General features: G+C 43.8%; 1 protein-coding gene across 1 annotated transcript; it reads left to right on the top strand.

The window, feature by feature from the left end:
* The first annotated feature begins 3,501 nt into the window (after window positions 1-3,501).
* On the top strand, window positions 3,502-18,766 carry sigirr (single immunoglobulin and toll-interleukin 1 receptor (TIR) domain). Its single transcript, XM_080761626.1, has 10 exons — window positions 3,502-3,745; window positions 8,231-8,554; window positions 9,154-9,382; window positions 10,218-10,345; window positions 10,818-10,958; window positions 12,988-13,131; window positions 13,851-13,953; window positions 14,269-14,419; window positions 16,092-16,293; window positions 18,326-18,766. The coding sequence occupies exons 1-10, from the start codon at window positions 3,673-3,675 to the stop codon at window positions 18,553-18,555; spliced, it is 1,725 nt and encodes a 574-aa protein (XP_080617752.1). The 5' UTR covers window positions 3,502-3,672; the 3' UTR covers window positions 18,556-18,766.
* The last annotated feature ends 1,550 nt before the right edge of the window (window positions 18,767-20,316 follow it).

Genomic DNA, 20,316 nt, shown 5'->3' with positions numbered 1-20,316 from the left:
GTGTATGAAGCCTAAGGGCTCATATACACATATCACATACATTTTTTGTGTTCTGTCTGCGTTTAATGGCCACCACAAAGCAATTCCAATGAGAGTCACATGGTTTGACCAAACATTTGTGTTTGATAGGCAGAACACAGCCATCAAACACAATTGTGGCGGTGATCCCCTTTCGTGGCACACACAGTCACGCACGCACGCACGCACACACACACACACACACACACACACACACACACACACACACACACACACACACACACACACACAAAGCAGTAGCCTACTACCGTGTTGGAGGATTTGTGTCTCCAAGAAGGAGTAACAGCACCTCCCTGTGGACAGGAACAGAAATTACATTTAATACGTACATTTCACTGTAGTTTAACCATAGCGTTTAACCATATAGGGTAAGATGAACCACGTTTTGCTTAAGTTGTCCTGGAAGCAAGGCAAAATGAGATGGCAGTAAAATCTAATGATCTACCCATATTTCAGGATGTCTTGAAATGATGAGTAAGCATCTATGACAAAGGGCCATGAAAATATGACCTTTTTAAAAAAAAGTGGTAATGTGGCTCAATTTTCCCCAGGTAAGGGCCCAGGGGTAAGTTGATCCAAGTCGAGGGGTAAGTTGAACCACATGATATTTGAATTTTAAAAGCTTAAACTTGAACAGATAATGTATTCACTTATCGATAATAATATAATAACAGTTTTCCCTTTTGCAAATAGTCTTATTTATTTGTTTATTTATTATTTAAACAATATTAAGACAATTAAATAAAATGTGTTATTCAGAACCTTATATTTGCAATATTGTTAATAAAATATTGCAAACTTCTCTTAAATGAGTATATGCAAATTAAAGGTCATTCAGTATAATTTGAGTAGCAAAGACTTAAAGGGCAAGACCACTTTTTTAGAGGTTTGGGTTGTTTTCTTACCTTATTATTATTATGGGCAAACTATTACATTCCATGAGTTATTTCGCTCCGTTGTGTTGTTTATTAGCAATTTAAGAAATAAAAAATAGGGTCCATTGACTTCCATTGTAGCGGGGAAACAGCTCTCAAAGTCACTCTTTTAGCACATAAACGAACGCAACAAAAGCTGATTCTGACAGTTTATGAAATGAGGAAAACTCATGCACTTTGTCTTGTTTTGACTAATTTGTGTAGAAAGAAGATCCGGTAGGTATATGCCTACGCCGACCAAATCACTGCTGTTGCAAAACGATCTGATGGGACTTATTGGAAACGACGGGATGTAAACAAATGGATTTAATCTCGTCCGCTTGTCACTAAAAACATACACAATGGACGTGTTTGAGGGAGACACTTTAGAAGACACTTTAGAAGAAGTGTGTAAAGTGTCTGTGTCTGGGATTGCTCATTATGCGAGGCTGCAGCTGGGTGCATCTCAAACAGCGTGGAGACTCCTCTTTACAAACGAAACCTCGCAAGACCAAAAATTATGCTGGTATTTTTTTAAATATATATAATATATGTGCGCAGCATTATAGAAGGCTATTGTGTGTGTGTGTGTGTGTGTGTGTGTTGTCGCTGCCCCCTGGTGATCGCTGATCGGCAACTGGCCTAATCAGCATATGATTGACTACTATTGGTGTCTGTAAACCTCATCCTTCCAGTCGCTTTGTAGCAAAGAGTAGCGCGCGCTGGTTTGTTTTGGGAAACAGCAAAACGCAAAATGTATTTTTCAAGGCAAAGATAAAGTAGCCTAATTCAGAAGAAGAAGCTGTGAGTCGGCTGTCAGAACTCAGTGCCCGCACGGTTCACAGTTCACACCACTGCAGCAACACTGCTGTCTCTGTGCCGTCTGTGAAGAGCCATGAGCCGCGACTCCCGGAGGGGCAGCAACACCGCCGGGTAATCTACACTGACTGACTCGAGACTTGAGAAAAAGACGTCCAAAAGTCGTTGTCTGTGTATAGGCTAATTCATTGGTAAAAGTATGCTAAATAACTCATTTTTAGACCATCTGGGAAATAAATAAATAAATAAATCCGCGGCGGATCCGCTCGGCCGCGAGAGTCCCCCCCCCCCAACTCAATTCTATAGCCTACCCAAAGGTAAAACGCACCCGCCGCCTATGCCCGCGAGAGTTGGGAACGCCGCAGTACTGCTTGAGTCTATCTCCGACTAAAATAGTAACTTTATAAATCTATCTTAAAAGACGAAAATAAAACCGCATGAGTTTTCCTGATGTCATAAACTGTCAGAATCAGCTTTTGTTGCGTTGGTTTATGTGCTAAAAGAGTGACTTTGAGAGCTGTTTCCCCGTTACAATGGAAGTCAATGAGCGACTATTTTTTTCTTCTTAAATTGCTAATAAACAACACAACGGAGTGAAATAACTCCATGGAATGGTATAGTTTGCCCATAATAAGGTAAGAAAACAACCCAAACCTCTCAAAAAGTGGTCTTACCCTTTAATAAAAAAAATATGAATAGTGATTCCCCATTGACTCAATTTACCCCCGGACATTGGTTAATTTTACCCCCAGCCTCCATTTTAGAAAACAATGACTAGAATAAGCTACTTCAGACAATGTATTTGCTAAATGATTCACATGGTTCTATCCATTGGCAAATCATCATCAATATGTATGATATTACATTTTAGACCTAGGTACATTTTGCATTTTACATGATGTGTCGAAGTTTTACAGTTTTTTGTGTAAAATAATGTTTTCTACTTTCCTCATGTGCTTACTAGATTTAAGGTCACATGGCAACACAATTTTCAAGTTTTCTAGATAAGGGGGTGGTTCAACTTACCCGCTGGCTCATTTTACCCCGCACTCCCCTACCTCTTCATAAAATAAGAGAAAATACAATCTACAATCTACAAACATGTTGCCAATATAATTGTATTCATGATTTTTCGTTTTTTGTTTGCAAATCATGTTAAGCGTTGTTTTTGGAACAGCAATGTCCGTGTTCACCTATGTACCTATACCTATGTGGCCATGAGCACCAGTATATGACTATGACTACCAGCAGGGGCGCTGTTGCCAAAAAAAGAGAGAGAGAGATAGTATTAGTGCTGCACTGTTGCCTGCTAATGAGAGAGAGAGAGAGAGAGAGAGAGAGAGAGAGAGAGAGAGAGAGAGAGAGAGAGAGAGAGAGAGAGAGGAGGAGAGGAGGGGGGGAGGGGAGTTGCACCACTAAGTTCACACAGGTGTGATTTTAATGTGTGCTATTAAAGATATCCACTACATATTAGAGACAAATACTGTACTTAATACTGCAATTATATGTTTGTTTAAAAAGTCCTCACGCACGCACGCACACGCACACGCACACACGCACACACACACACACACACACACACACACACACACACACACAGGTGAATCATGATGCCGAGCAGGGCATCACGTGAGTGCCCCCTCAGCCAATAGGAGGCTCCGTCCCAGAAACAGGTCTTCCAGGTTTAGTGCAGTGGTGACTGCTGAAAAAAATAAAAGCAAAACACTGTAGCCTAGAAGTTAAAAGTGAAATATCCGCGGCATAGACAAACGTTCGTGGGGTGCGATGCAGCGGCTCTAACTCTAATATAAGCACGTTTTCTTCAGTTTAATTCGGATGAATAGAGAATGAGTGTGTTCATTATATTTATGTAACTAATTATTAATGCACTGACAGGAGAATGGTGTTCGTGATGCTGTACTTGGGTCTACTATGGAGCTGTTGCTGCTGCTACACAGCCGCAATGACCGAGGGTAAAGTGGATATTTAACGCTTATTGTATTGCATTTTATTTTATTTTATTTCATTTCATTAATTACTTTTATAGGACAGTCTTTCTCAAACATTTTCAAGTCACATCGAGATGTATTTTCTTTGGCCGTGGTGGATCATATGGACCCATGTGTGTAAAGATTGTTGCGCCAATATTTGTCGATATTGTTTTTCCCCGAAAATAGCAGGTAGATTTGCTATTTTAAACAGACGAGGGGTAAAAAAGAGAATATGTTTTCATTTATTTTTGTGTAGTTTTCATAATTTCAACACTTCATATGATTATTAAGTCTTAAAAAAGAGTTTTTTTTGCTTCGTTTTGAACAGCAAGAAGTTGAGACTTGTTTTTATGAATTATAATTATATTATAGGCTATATAGGCTTTATTATTATTGTGGTGTAAATGGACTATAGCCGGCCTTTACGGTCTGTGAAGCCTATTTGGGTCAACTATAACTGCTATTGCTTTTAACCGAACCTGACTTGACAGTTGACATGTTTGTATGATGATCATGATATTGGTCGTCGGTTTTGATGCAAAAATAATTAAGACGTGGACATGAGAATCACATGAGGTGACAGAAATGACGTGGCCACAGTCACATGAGCACCCCCTGGTGGCCAACAACAACAACAACAACCACCACCCCCTTGCATGGACTTTGCTCTGCATGCTGCTGGGTTAATGAATAACAAACACAACTTGTGACTATTGCATGGGAAAATGTACTGCGTGCACTTTTTAACAAGTTATTCTGGGGTTATGCCAGGGCTAGGCAGAAGTAGGCTACTCTACTTAAACCATTTGGACCTGATTGTAGTACAATTGTCTTAACAGTTTTCTAATACCTATGTTTCTATATCAGTGGTTTTCAAACTTATTCATGTCAAGGATCCCCATATATATATATATATATATATATATATATATATATATATATATATATATTGGTCGGCCGCCGATTAACAATAATGTAACTCTTGAGAGCGTAAGATGGAAAATTGTATTTAAAAAAAAGAAAGTATAAAATTAAACCAATTGACCTGTATGGGTCCATTTGGTTTCATTGCATTCTCTCAAGAGTTAAAGCTGGGTCCATTTGGTTATAGCCACTCTCCATCATTTAGCTGGGGACCACCTGGAACCCCCTCAAGGACCACTGGTCTAACCAGTGGTTCCCAAAGTGGGGTCCGGGGACCCCCAGGGGTCCTTGAGGGAGCTCCAGGGGGTCCCCAGCTAAATGATAGTTTGGAACCAAATGGCCCTTATGGGTCTGTAACTCTGAGAGTGTACAAATGGAACTTTACCATTTAAATTGGGGTCCCTTGCGTGTCAAACTGGGGGTCCTTGAAATTAAACGGGTTGAGAATCACTGCTAGAGCTGTAAAGATCCTCTCTTATGGGGGATCCCTGGCATACCTCTTCAAATGGGGGCCCGTGGCCTGATTAGTGTCCATTTGGAAGTCCTTGACATAAAAATGTTTGGGAATCACTGGTCTAAACAGTATAATATAAAAAGAAAACAACGATCTGACCGGGCATAAAACCAACGTTGACCTTCATGTTGTCTTCAGTTCAGCCTGATGTGCTGTTTAGTCAACAATGACAGCCAGCAGGCTGCTTCTACACTGTTTTTTTGCTTTACCAGTGATCCTAGGTTACTTAGACACTAGCCTACACTGTCTGTCTGTCTGTCTGTCTGTCTGCATGTATGTGTTTACCTCTGATCATAGTTTACTAAGACACTGCACTGTCTCTCTGCATTCTATGATCCTATAGTTTACTGAGACGCTACACTGTCTCTCTGCATTCTATGATCCTATAGTTTACTGAGACGCTACACTGTCTCTCTGCATTCTATGATCCTATAGTTTACTGAGACGCTGCACTGTCTCTCTGCATTCTATGATCCTATAGTTTACTGAGACGCTACACTGTCTCTCTGCATTCTATGATCCTATAGTTTACTGAGACACTGCACTGTCTCTCTGCATTCTATGATCCTATAGTTTACTGAGACGCTACACTGTCTCTCTGCATTCTATGATCCTATAGTTTACTGAGACACTACACTGTCTCTCTGCATTCTATGGCCCTCATTTATCAACCGTGCGTACGCCAAAATATGGGTGCACGCCGAAATTGCCGACATTTCGACATTTACCATTTCCGGCAAAGCTTGAAATTGAACTTGACAACGTTCAAATCCCACGTCTGCTCGTGAGCTTGCTTACGCTTGTTTTTCTGTCGTAGAACGGCAGAGCAGCATTGTTTGACCAGCTGAGAGGCTGCCAAAGGCATGAAACATATGTATTCAGTCCTAAAATGTTAATATAAAACTGTATGTATATGGGCTACACATGTAAAAAAAAAAAAAGAAAAAGAAAAGAAAAAGGAATAGACCTACAAGATGTGTCTTTGTGTCATATGAAATTTGTAGGAGCTTTCCAACTTTACAATTAAAATCGCGCTTGATTTAAGCCATTTAAACAGTGTTTTGCATGAGCGCATACATGCGGATTTGGGCTGTCTGTGCTGGAATATTTCCATGACGTTGGAAAGTAGCAAGTTGCAATGCAGCTGCGGAGAGTCCCAACATGCATGGGTAGCCTATATACTGTAATCTACAGCAGGCCAACAGCACTTGTCTTTCTGGAGTTACGGTATATGCAATCTCCTCCTCGTTTAATAAACCTGACGTGTCACTGGAATGTCAAATGTGCCGTGCCAGCCCAGCGCAAGTGCATGGGAACCGCATCAGCGATAGGTATAGGCTAACCCAGCCAGTCAGCCCACCACCACCAGTACCATATATTTTGGCTGCACATTAATATAATTGACAGTTGACAGTCCTGCAGCCACTGCAGCGACTGCGAGGCAATCTAAATAGACTGTCGAACGTGCATGCAGTTGGTCACGGACGGACCACAGTGATAGAGAGAGACAGACAGACAGGACAGGAGGAGCACCTGCAAAACAGCAGCGTGTCACCGTTCGTGTGTGTGCCTATTTGTTATTTAATTATGGTTCAGGTTCAGGTTTTCGTTCACTAATATATCTTGTTGTATATTAAATGAAAAATACTTTAATAATTTAATATACAACTAACAACACACAGTGAAAGTTGCTTGCAAATTGCGATATGTGCGTGCGTGGCGTGCGGGGGGTGAGGACCGTGAGGCGGGCAGCAATAAGGGAAGCGAGAGGAGAAACAGACAGGGTAGGCCTACAACTTTATTTAATTCATGCAGGTGTTCGTTTTTTTTTTATTTAACAACACACCAGTTAGTTGGGCAGCTTGCAAGTTGCGTGTGCGTGCTGTGCGTCTGTGCGTGTGTATGAGAGAGGGGGGTGAGGCGCAACAAGGCACGGGAGAAACCTATTTTTACCATGGTTTCAGGAAACGTATTGCCGTTTTCAGGTCGCAAAAACGAGGGCGAGGCTTGATTTCATAGGGCGTGCCAGATAGATTTCAGCCGTCACATTTATTAACGTCAGAACGAAATTAAGGAAGGATCAGCTGTTTGCGATCACTTTATAAATGCCGTGGCGACGTGGGTGTACTACGAAACCTGCACTCGAATCTGTGGCAGATTTTACACTCGATTGATAAATGAGGGCCTATGATCCTATAGTTTACTGAGACGCTACACTGTCTCTCTGCATTCTATGATCCTATAGTTTACTGAGACGCTGCACTGTCTCTCTGCATTCTATGATCCTATAGTTTACTGAGACGCTACACTGTCTCTCTGCATTCTATGATCCTATAGTTTACTGAGACGCTACACTGTCTCTCTGCATTCTATAGTTTACTGAGACACTACACTGTCTCTCTACATTCTATGATCCTATAGTTTACTGAGACGCTACACTGTCTCTCTGCATTCTATGATCCTATAGTTTACTGAGACGCTACACTGTCTCTCTGCATTCTATGATCCTATAGTTTACTGAGACGCTACACTGTCTCTCTGCATTCTATGATCCTATAGTTTACTGAGACGCTGCACTGTCTCTCTGCATTCTATGATCCTATAGTTTACTGAGACGCTACACTGTCTCTCTGCATTCTATAGTTTACTGAGACACTACACTGTCTCTCTACATTCTATGATCCTATAGTTTACTGAGACGCTACACTGTCTCTCTGCATTCTATAGTTTACTGAGACACTACACTGTCTCTCTACATTCTATGATCCTATAGTTTACTGAGACGCTACACTGTCTCTCTGCATTCTATGATCCTATAGTTTACTGAGACACTACACTGTCTCTCTGCCTTCTATGATCCTATAGTTTACTGAGGAGGCGTGCCTCCGTCGTGGTCAAAATAGTAGCCGTCATCAATCCACAGAATAACGACAAAACACCTACTGAACTCGTCGGTACTGTAGGCCAATATCTCAGTTGTATGGACGGGGGGCATCTTTTCTTCATGTCTTCTCTCACTGCGTGAACAGCCCAGAGCTGCATGGACGGGGCCAGCATCTTCTCCAAGGAGGTGGTGGCCACGGAGCAGGGCTCTCCGTACCGCCTCAGCTGTGCCGCAGACGCCACGCAGGCCCAGAGCCACGGCCGCCTGACCTGGACGAGAGGCTGTCGTCAGCTCCCCGCCCGCGAGGGGCCCGCAGCAGGGTCTTCCTCCCGGGGTCCTGTCCAGGTTTTGGATCCTCAGGAAGGGAACGCCGTCCTGGAGTTCCCCAGCCTCGGCCTCCGCGACGCGGGGAACTACACATGCATGGTGAACGACTCCGCCTGGATCACATTCCGCCTCGTCGTCAGAGGTAAGGCTTAAAAACAGAGTGCCAAGGCCTTGTTGTTGAGGCCTTTTCAGACATTATTTAATTCACCCAAAACATAGGCCAACATTTTGTAACCGGCGATCATATCGTTTTTTAGAGAAATGAGGCGCAAATCAAGCTTGTTTTGATACCAGAAGAAGAATCTGAGATATTACGATTCTATAAAACTCTGTTCCCATAGCGGAATCTTTACTTGTTTTCTGTTTTATTTTTTCCATCGCACCCGAACCGGAGTGTTACGAGCGCATAATCAATGTATATTTAAAAAAAATCACACCTGTGTGAAGTGAGGGGCGCTAATATATAAAAGTCTAACACATGTTGATTAGGTGATGTAATGGTGATGTAAAACAAACGGGGCAAACATTAAACGCGATTAACAATAAAGAGACAATATTGTTAATGACACATCATAACATACAATTTCCCCTTCATTGTCAATGGCGTTTACACGACACAAACATTGAACTAAAGACAAACACCTGTGTATAGGGGGCCCCTCAAAATGCCGTCAAAAGACGATCTCGGCGGTAAATGAGCTAAGTAAAATAATTGAGTACTTTTTTCCCCACTACTGTCAGAGTCTCAGTGTTCTAAAGCGCCGATCTCCTGGAGCCCGGTGGAATCGGGCGGTCCGGTAACGGTGTGGGCCCGCCTGTGGGGGGCCGACCCCCTCCCCACCCTGCGCTGTGATGCCCTGCTGCCCTGGGACCCCCGAGGACCGCCCTGTGATGACCTCACCTTTGCCTGGCTCAAAGATGGCCGCCCGCTGGCCAACGACACCGTGCACCGGCACAACTCCTCGTCCAGGTGCGTTTTGGACCAGTGTTGACTTTATTTAGTTGTTTAGTCATGGTCTTTTGAATAAAAATGTATTTAGTTTTAGTCACATTTTAGTCAATGTTTTTGTGTTAGTCTAGTTTTAGTCGACTAAATATCAAAATAATAAAGGAGTAGGACAACGGCTCTATGTCCTCCAGTCTATCAATAATTGTCAGGCATTTGGATTTTTTTTTATTATCCCATGTAGACCTGAACGATGAAAAAAGGCTTCTAAATCCTGACAGTTTTCTGAAACACCTATGTTTCTATGTCAGTGGTGCTCAACCTTTTTCACGTCAAGGACCCCCAGAATGATCTGCATTTGGCCACGGACCCCTAGCCTGGGGTCCACCTATGCTTTCTATGGCATAGGCAGCTCCTGGCAGGATCCGCCGGGAGAATCTAGACGCAGCTGCGCGACATGAGACTAATTAATTATTAGAGCGACAGAGAGAGAGAGGAGTGTGTATGTGTGCGTCATTTTAGCAAAGGTGCAGACGATCAGAAATCAGCAGAGAGTGATCAACGTTTGCGCTACTTTATGCCGAATTGAAGTGGACTCTCCCTGGAAATAAAAACGACGGCTAGCCGACCCCCATCTGAAAATATGTAGTTCCAGGAACCCCCCAGAAGAAAATATTATGAGTAAAAAATGTTTGCTCTGAAAGAATATATATTCAAAGATTTGCGCCACATTTTCACGATTAAAATATTAAAATAGCAGATTTACGACCTTGTACATCTGCTGAAACCTCTAACGGGTCTCTTATTGGTTCATTTATATTGTAACAGGTCTCTTATTGGTTCATTTATATTGTAACAGGTCTCCTGGTCCAGGGCGTCTCCAGGTCTCCAGCACTCTGACACTGAGCCTCACAGAGAACACAGACTTTGGACTCTACAGCTGCAAGCTGAGGAACCTCAGCATCGATTACACCCTGCAGAGTAACGGTAATAAATACTGATTACAAGTTTACAACTATGACGTACTAACAGTCTGACTTGCAACAGTTCAACAACAACAATATGCGTGGCCGGTTAAGAATCACCCATGGCTCCCGACATGTGTGGCCGGTTAAGATGCATGTGAGGCCGGTTAAGATGCATGTGTGGCCGGTTAAGATGCATGTGTGGCCGGTTAAGATGCATGTGTGGCCGGTTAAGATGCATGTGTGGCCGGTTAAGATGCATATGTGGCCGGTTAAGATACATGTGTGGCTGGTTAAGAATCACCTGTGACTCTCACACACACACACACACACACACACACACACACACACACACACACACACACACACACACACAGCATTAACCAACCTTCATGAAGAAGGTATTCACCGACGTGTGTGTGTGTGTGTGTGTGTGTGTGTGTGTGTGTGTGTGTGTGTGTGTGTGTGTGTGTGTGTGTGTGTGTGTGTTTCAGGCCAGCTGAGCCACACGGCCGCGGTCATCGCTGCGCTGGTGCTGACCGTCTGCCTGCTCGTCTCCGCCGTCCTGTACTCCTGGTGTCACCTGGACGTCAAGCTGTGGTACAGGAACGCCTACGGAGAACACCAAGTCAACGGTGGGACTTTACACCACCACTATTTAATCCCTTTTGGTGTTTTAATTCTTTCTTTCCCAAGTCCGTATATATAATTTACAATTTACAATGTATGCATTTAGCAGACGCTCTTAATCCAGAGGGACTTACATTAAGCAAGAACAAAAAAAGCATGGGAATACATCACATAAAAAGCATTTATCATGAAACATTATCAAGTAACAGTGGAATATCAATGAAACTATACATATATAAACTATACATATACTATACTATGCTATACATATGTACTATGACGTGCTATGACTACATACAATGCAAGTGCTGTCTACAGAAATGCTATCTAAGGGGTTAGGGTAAGTGCTATGGGCCATGATGGAGTCTGAAAAGGTGGGGTTTCAGACTACGGCGGAAGATTGGGAGTGATGCTGCAGTTCTGACTGCAATGGGAAGTGCATTCCACAGTTTTGGAGCCAGAAGGAAGAAGAGTTTGGGACGTGTGGAGCGTAGTCCCGGCGTTTTTAGTGTATATATACGTATATCGACGCTAGGTGGTGTCATATCCCAAGTCTGTATATATACATACGAAAATGTGCAAATCTTTGAATATATATTCTTTCAGAACGAACGTTTTTAATTCAAATCTTTGCTTCTGGGGGGGTCCCTGGAACAACATGTTTTCAGATGGGGGTCGGCGGCCAATTACATATATTTTTGGGGGTCCTCGACATGAAAATGTTTGGGAACCACTGACATAGAAACATAGGTTTTTTCAGAAAACTGTCAGGATTTAGAAGACATTTGTAGAATCGTTCATGTCTAAGTTGGTAAGTGTTACAGTACAACTATAGAATATTAATCCATTTAGACCTGAGGCCGATAAAAAAAGGCTTCTAAATTCTGACAGTTTTCTGAAAAAAAACATGTTTCTACAGTATGTCATGGTCCTCAACCTTTTTCAAGTCAAGGACCCCCAAAAAGTGAATTGGCCACCGACCCCCGTCTGGAAAAAAATGTCTTCCAGGGACTTCCCCAGAAGCAAAGATTTGGGTAAAAAAAATTCTCTCTGAAAGAATATATATTGATTAGATTTTTCAAAAACAGCAGATCTACAAGCTCGTAACGTGGCACTCGGTGCTGCGCTATGAGCTTGTAGATCTGCTATTTTTCTACTATAAGCATAACATAATGCTTAAAACACAAAAAGGAGTTTCCGTCCTCGCGTAGCGATACAAATACTACTGCGTGGATACTAGTCTCGTTCCTCTCAGTGTACGATTTGTTTCTCCACAAAGTCCCGCCCCATATTTTCATACTGGGCCCTGGTTGGTTATAGCCTGGTTCCAGATTAATCTGGTTGGCTCGTCACCACTTCGGCCGTAAAGTCCTCCCACAATTGAAGAGGGGCCAGACCTAATCTGCCTGGGGTGATGTGCATTGAGAGGGGCCAGACTCAATCTGCCTGGGACGATATGCATTGAGAGGGGTCGGATTTAATCTGCCTGGGGCGATATGCATTTAGAGGGGCCAGACTTAATCTGCCTGGGGCGATATGCATTGAGAGGGGCCGGACTTAATCTGCCTGGGGCGATATGCATTGCAAAGGCAGATGAAGGTTGGCTAGAACTATTGAATATTAACTCTGACTGATGCCTATATGTGTTTCATATGGGAAGCTGACTGAGGCCTACATCTCTGTGTTTCAGATGGGAAGCTGACTGACGCCTACATCTCTGTGTTTCAGATGGGAAGCTGACTGATGCCTACATATCTGTGTTTCTGATGGGAAGCTGACTGATGCCTACATCTCTGTGTTTCAGATGGGAAGCTGACTGATGCCTACATCTCTGTGTTTCAGATGGGAAGCTGACTGATGCCTGCTTACATCTGTGTTTCAGATGGGAAGCTGACTGAGGCCTACATCTCTGTGTTTCAGATGGGAAGCTGACTGATGCCTACATCTGTGTGTTTCAGAGGGGAAGCTGACTGATGCCTACATCTGTGTGTTTCAGATGGGAAGCTGACTGATGCCTACATCTCTGTGTTTCAGATGGGAAGCTCTACGACGCCTACATCTCCTACGTGAACAACGAGTACGACAGGAAGTTTGTTCACTTCATCTTCAAACCACACCTGGAGAATAAACTGGGCCATCGAGTGCACCTGAACGACAACGACATACTGCCTGGAGCAGGTTGGTTTCTGTACTGACACTGTGTAGCCCCCTCCGGTACTGTAGATAGATATGTCATAAGGCGTTCTTTTGTTGTACAGACATTTATTTGCGTATGCCAAATGCCGTGAGAACTAGTAAAAACATGAACATAACATACATTCAATACAGTATTCTCATAGAGAACAATAATGATGAACAACACAAGTTACAATATACAAACAAACAAATATACCTCTTGTATACATATAATATACCTAACTGATATCATGAGCTGGACTCTTAAAACAGCAGATCTGCATGTGGCAGCAGCAATGCACTTTAGCTGTTGCACGCTGAAGCTCTCTTCTCTGAATGAACTGGCTCTGCCCTGCTCTGCTAATTAACAGTGATCGAAACCACATCATCAGCAGATCAGGCTTCAGCTGTTCAGAGGTTAATGTGACCTTATAGTCAATCAATCAAACATAAATCACCTCAATACTCAAGCTGCCTCAAGCTACAGAAACAGGAGATAGGCTCCTGCCCTATGGGCCTCATGGCTCGGCAAGGCTACTCTATATGTTTCTACCTCACTATGGGGTTGAAAAGTGACAAAGATCTACATCCGAGCTCTTCCATTTGCACTGTTTCTGAACAATTTGACCTGATTATGATTATGACGATCGTATAAAAAAATATTGAGATTATATTTTTTGCTTTAATCCGTGTGTGTGCGTGCGTGTGTGCGTGCGTGTCAGATCCCTCTGCAGAGCTGCTGATGAACATCAGCCGGTGTCGTCGCCTCGTGGTGGTTCTGTCTCACGCCTACCTGCAACAGGATTGGTGTCAAACACACTTCAGGTAGTAGTAGTAATAATGGCAATAATGGTAGCTCAGTGGCCTTGTGGTTAGAGTGTCCGCCCTGAAACTGGGAGGTCGGGGTTCGATCCCCGGCCGGGTCATACCAAAGACTGTAAAAATGGGACCCAATGCCTCCCTGCTTGGCACTCAGCATCAAAGGGTTGGATTGGGGGGTCAAATCTACTGGTCCATACACATGTGTTGTCGTGTTGTGTATCATCATGTTGGAACTGGCCCATAGTGTTAACACATGTGTTGTTATGTATCATGTTGGAACTGGTCCATAGTGTTAACACATGTGTTGCTGTGTCTCAGACAGGGTGTGCTACACATGTTGGAACTGGTCCAGAAGCCTGTCTTCATCCTATTGGACGGTCAGGTCAAACACATGAGGTCAGAGGTCAAGGTGACCCTCAAAGAGCTGCAGCACCGTCTGACCTTTCTGACCTGGAGGCACAACTCTGTGGTATGCACGCACGCAGTCACGCACACGTGCACACACAAACAGTTTTAGGCATAGTTTGACTGAGGTTACGTTTAGGAATAGGGTTAGGTTTAGACATAGTTTTACTGAGGTTACATTTAGGAATAAGTTTAGTTTTAGACATAGTTTTACTGATCGGGTTACGTTTAGGAATAAGGTTAGGTTTAGGCATAGTTTTACTGATCGGGTTTCGTTTAGGAATAAGGTTAGGTTTAGGCATAGTTTTGGTGGTGACCGCTCCGAGGTCGCCGGATCTGACCCGGGGCGAGTGTGTTTTGGGGTCAGCGTTCTTGCATCGTTCCGGAAGCAGCAGAATACTGCGTTCCACACGGAGTGCAGTGGCCAGTGTCGAGTCGGTCCGTTACACGGTTGTCCAGAGCCGCCACAAAAGGCTCTGGTCAGGCTCTGCCAGTCAGTGGACCTAATGAGGCGTGGTCAATGCTCTTTGGCCATTCAGAATAGCCAAATGGCATTGATCACGCCTCCAGGTCTTTAGTTTACTCAAGTTAGGGGATAAGACCTGGTACTTAAGACACGCAAAATGCAGCCCTTTGTCTCCTCACCTGTAGATTCCATGACGTCGCATTGAGATTAGGCAACACACTTCATATGTGGGCGTGCCTGACACAACTCCATATATGGGAATAAAGGGACACAGAGAGACAGATACAGACATCTCCATATATGGGCATAAAAGGGACACAGACAGATTGGTGGAACGGGTGCTATGACACGGGTGGGGCATGGATCTCCAACTTCCATCGTTACCGACTCGGTGCTCTACAGCCGGTCTAGTAAGAAAAAAAATCACACCTGTGTGAAGTGAAGGGCACTAATATATTATTAAAGTCTAACTCATGTTGATTAGGTGATGTAACACAAACACAAACATTACGCCATTAACAACAAAGAGACAATATGACGTAGATTTTCCCTTCTTTGTCAATGGCGTTTACATAACAAACATTGAACTAAAGACAAACATTAAACCTGTGTACAGTATAGGAGCCCCTCAAAAATGTACTTTTGGGGCACGGTGACACAGTCAGGAGTGCTGTCGCCTCACAGCTAGAAGGTCCTGGGTTCGATTCCCGCTCGGGACGCTGTGGGCGCTGGCGGCGTATCCTCTCCTCCGTGTCATCAGTGCCCATAACCGAGGCGGGGTTGGCGAAAGGGCCTTTCTGTCTGGAATTTTGCATGTACTCCCCTTGTCCCCTAGGGTAGGTACCCTCACATGTTCTCCCCGTGTCCCCTAGGGTAGGCACCCTCACATGTTCTCCCCGTGTCCCCTAGGGTAGGCACCCTCACATGTTCTCCCCGTGTCCCCTAGGGTAGGTACCATCATAAAAAATATGCAGTAACCCTGGTCTCTATACTGCCTCCCCCTGGCCAGCCGGGGCGCCAGATGGAGGGGAAAGGAACTGGTTGGAATAACGTGTTCCTTCCACGCGCTACGTCCAACCAGGGAAACTCCCCCCCCCCCCTGTCAGGTGTAAAGGAGCGACTTGGACACTCATGCATGAAGGAAGCATGCATGAGTTCAAGTCCGTTGCTCTCCCCAGGTTGGCGGAGGGTGTGTAGAGCCCAGGATCACATTAGATAATTGACACTTAATTGACACTTTTTAACTGTGCTTGTGATTGGTGCACTGCAGACTCCTGCCTCGGTGTTCTGGAAGGAGCTGGCGCTGTCCATGCCCCGAGGCAGGGGGGTCCTCCAGCGCCGGGGGGGGCCAGGAGGAGGAGGCGGGGGGGACCCCCAGACCCTCCTCCACGACGACAAGGACCCCATCCTCACCCTGGAACCCCCGGACTACCTGGACTGTAGGGCGGACCCCCACCCGTCTGGAGACCTGGGTAAATAAATATGCATGTTTGGAAGTATAATGGATGCAATTTGCATCCATTGCAGTGTGGCCCAATGGTAGGCATTGAGGGCATATATATATATGTGTCTATGGGGCATGCACTTTTTAAATAACCAATATTTTGCTCGATTTTCATCCGATTTTCAAACGGTTTGGTTTGTTATGAACGCCATAGACGTCCGCATACTTATATGCTTATATATATACGACGTTCATACAAAAAACTAAATTCAGCGGATAAGCGTCCTGAATCATAAATACGTTGACAAGCCCCTGCCTGGCACACTGGCATGAGTGTGTGAGAGAGTAAAAGTTCATTTTCTTCCGTAATATAATTAAAAAAGTGAAACTTTCATTCTAAATGAATTGTGCAAGTATTTAAAACCCTTTTTTAAATCGTGATGATTATGGCGTACAGCTCATGACAATCCAAAAATCCTATTCCAATGAATTACGAGACCACAAAAAAAATGTTTTTTTTAAACGAGAAATGTCGACCATCTGAAAAGTATATTAATGTATGCAGTTAATACTTCTGGTCTGGGCTACTTTTGAACAAAATGTATTTCATCAATGGGCCGTGGCATGGAGGTGATCAGCCAGTGGCACTGTTGAGGTGTTATGGAAGCCCAGGTTTGCTTTGATAGCAGGCGTAAATTAATTTGTATTGTTCAGTCAGTTCTTATGTCTCACACCTTCCTCTTGGCAATAGAACCTAGATTCTGTGTGGAGTTCAGGTCAGGCCAGTTGGCTGGTCAGTTAAGCACAGTAATACCATGGTCAGTACACCGGTTACTAGTAGTTTCGGCTCTGTGGGCAGGTGCCAAATCGAGCTGGGAAGGAAATTCGCATCTCCATGAAGCTTGTCAACATACTGAAGCACAATGTACTCTTAAAAAGATGGCTGTGTTGAAACCTGCAGTGTTACGTTTTCACAGTCAGTGGATCAACACCAGAGCAGATAGCATGGCCTAAATCATCACTGTGATTTGTCATGTCCAGAGACTCAACACAACCATCTATTATTATATTTTACAGCACTGTGTGCCTCCGTACACTGACAAGCTTTATTTATTTGTTATTGATGCTGATCTTCCTTTTCCAGCAGCGCGTGTTGAGACTCTGGACATGACAAAACACATTGCTGTACCACTTGCCCTAGCCTCAGCGACCTCACAGGCGTATGCAAAGGCTCAACTTATGTCATTTAGATAGCATTTTATGTAGACATATAGCACTCATAGGGCTGTATTTTGCGTGTCTTAAGTACCAGGTCTCATTCCCTAACTTGAGTAAACTAAAGACCTGGAGGCGTGATCAATGCTCTTTGGCCACAGAATAGCCAAATGGCATTGATCACGCCTCCAGGTCTTTAGTTTACTCAAGTTAGGGAATAAGACCTGGTACTTAAGACACGCAAAATACAGCCCATTGTTCCATAATATAGATATTCCACTGTTAGACGCGATGTTAGGTTCTCAGCTTGCTTTTGATTCTTGATGTCTATTTCTTTTTTTCTTTAATCCCACGAACCCATTTTTCACCCCTGTGTCAATTATCTAATGTGATCCTGGGCTCTACACACCCTCCACCAACCTAGTCCCCATATCTGGGGGACATAAGGAGAGCAACGGACTTGAACTCATGCTTCCTTGCCTTCATGCCTGAGTGTCCAAGTTGCTCCTTTGCACCTGACAAGGGGGAGTTTCCCTGGTTGGACGTAGCGAGTGGAAGGAACACGTTATTCCAACCAGTTCCTTTCCCCTCCATCAGGCGCCCCGACTGGCCAGGGAGAGGCAGTTTAGAGACCAGGATTACTGCATGTTTTTTTGTGAGGGTACCACCCTAGGGGACACGGGGAGAACATGCAAACTCCACACAGAAAGTGTGCGATGACTATTTCTATGTATTCGATGCATTACCATAAGTAATTCAGGGTTGTGCAGTGGATGGAAAAAGTAATTTCCAGGAAGGTGAACCTGAGCCAGAACCTAACCGTTAGAGAACCGTTTGTCCCTCAGGACTGCGTCTCCCGGTCTACAAGGCCTTGACCTCCGTGACCTCCAGAGCTCCCGTCCTGCCTGCCGCTCCGCTGCACGCGCTGCCCGTAGCGGCCATGACCTCCGACCCCCGACCCGTACCCGTGACCTCTGACCCCATGCCCTACGAGGTGGACGTGTCCGACCTGGGTTCGCGCAGCTACGCCGCGCGGACAGACTTCTACTGCCTGGTCAGCGACAAGGACATGTGACCAGTGGTGGGAAAAGTACTCAATTGTTTTACTTAAGTGAAAGTATACCAACACTGCAATTTAGAACTACTTTATTACAAGTAAAAGTACGGGATTAGAAATGTACTTGAGTAAAAGTACAAAAGTATCGGCATCAAAATGTACTTAAAGTACTAAAAGTAAAAGTATTCATATTGCAGAATGTCAAGTTCAAAATGTGTAGAAAATCTATTGAAAATAAGTAAAAGTACTTAGTTATTTTCCACCACTGCATGTGTGCCAGATATAAATGGCATTGCATGGGGGTCAGTAGCCTATGCATGTCAAACTGGGCATCCTTTTCAAATTCGACCTCACGCGTGCGGACTCGGCCCCCAGCCTGGTACGCTAGTCAAAATATGGCCCTTGAGGAAAATAAATTGGGGAACCCTGGTCTATGTAAAGGTGTGTGAATGGGTGAATGTAATGCACAATCTCTGTAAAGGTGTGTGAATGTGTGTGAATGGGTGAATGTAATGCACAATCTATGTAAAGGTGTATGTGTGTGAATGGGTGAATGTAATGCACAATCTATGTAAAGGTGTCTGTGTGTGAATGGGTGAATGTAATGCACAATCTCTGTAAAGGTGTGTGAATGGGTGAATGTAATGCACAATCTATGTAAAGGTGTGTGAATTGGTGAATGTAATGCACAATCTATATTATGTAAATCGCCTTGGATAAAGGCGCTGTTGATGATGTCATCTTACTACTAATCTACTGCCTGTCAATGTCAAACATGATTTTCAACGTTTATTTTCATCCACTTTCAACTTGTCGGACAATGCACATCATAGGCTACTGTCGAAAAGAAATAATCTATATAGGGTTTAGCAACAAACATTTATTACTTATGTGAATAAGTTCTCATTAACAGGCAACACTGCAGCACTATCCCTCTCTCTGCTTCTGGCGCCCCCTACTGGTACTAAGTCATATACTAGTGCTCATTAACATCACATACATGTCACATACATAGGTGAACAACACATACAGTAGGTGTACACGGACATTGCTGGTTGTAGGAGTGGTTGCACCACTAAAAAAAAACAGGGTCTCCAAAGAAAAGAGGGTTGAAAACCAAATATTGTGACGTAACCAAAATGCAAGACAGATGATTGTTACAGATTGTTACTGGTCCCTGGAACAACATATTTTTAGATGGGGGTCGGCGGCCAATTACATATATTTTTGGGGGTCCTTGACATGAAAATGTTTGGGGACCACTGGCATAGAAACATAGGGTTTTTCAAGAGAACTGGGTTTCCCCCCCCCCCCCATCACAAAATATGATATCAGTATCGGATGGAGGGGAAAGGAACTAGTTGGAATAACGTTCCTTCCACGCGCTACATCCAACAGGGGAAGCTCTCCCCCGTCAGGTGAACAGAAGCGGCTTGGACTCCTCATGCATTGAAGGAAGCATGAGGTCAGTCCGTTGCCGTTGTTTGTGCCACAAAAGTAGTGAAAATAGCAAAAAGCCTGTCGCGATGCCACATGTGAGCTTGTAGATCGTCTGTTTTCACCATTTTAAAATGTTTTTATTTTTATTTTTTTTAATAAAGATGTACTGGTTGTGGTCAGTGTTGTACAACTTGACAACAAACAAAGCATTTTCTTTGGTCTCTTTATTCGTTAAAAAATATCAATTTTGTCACCATAAAAGCACATGTTTTATATTTATACTTTGTATACAATTAAACAGCACATGTTTCATATATTTTCTTGTATTCCTCAACTCCA

This window comes from Protomyctophum bolini (genome assembly GCF_963924005.1).
Source record: "Protomyctophum bolini genome assembly, chromosome: 4".
Taxonomy (NCBI): Eukaryota; Metazoa; Chordata; class Actinopteri; order Myctophiformes; family Myctophidae; genus Protomyctophum; species Protomyctophum bolini.
Note: the sequence above shows the minus strand (reverse complement) of the source record. Positions and strands in the feature narration are given on the sequence as shown.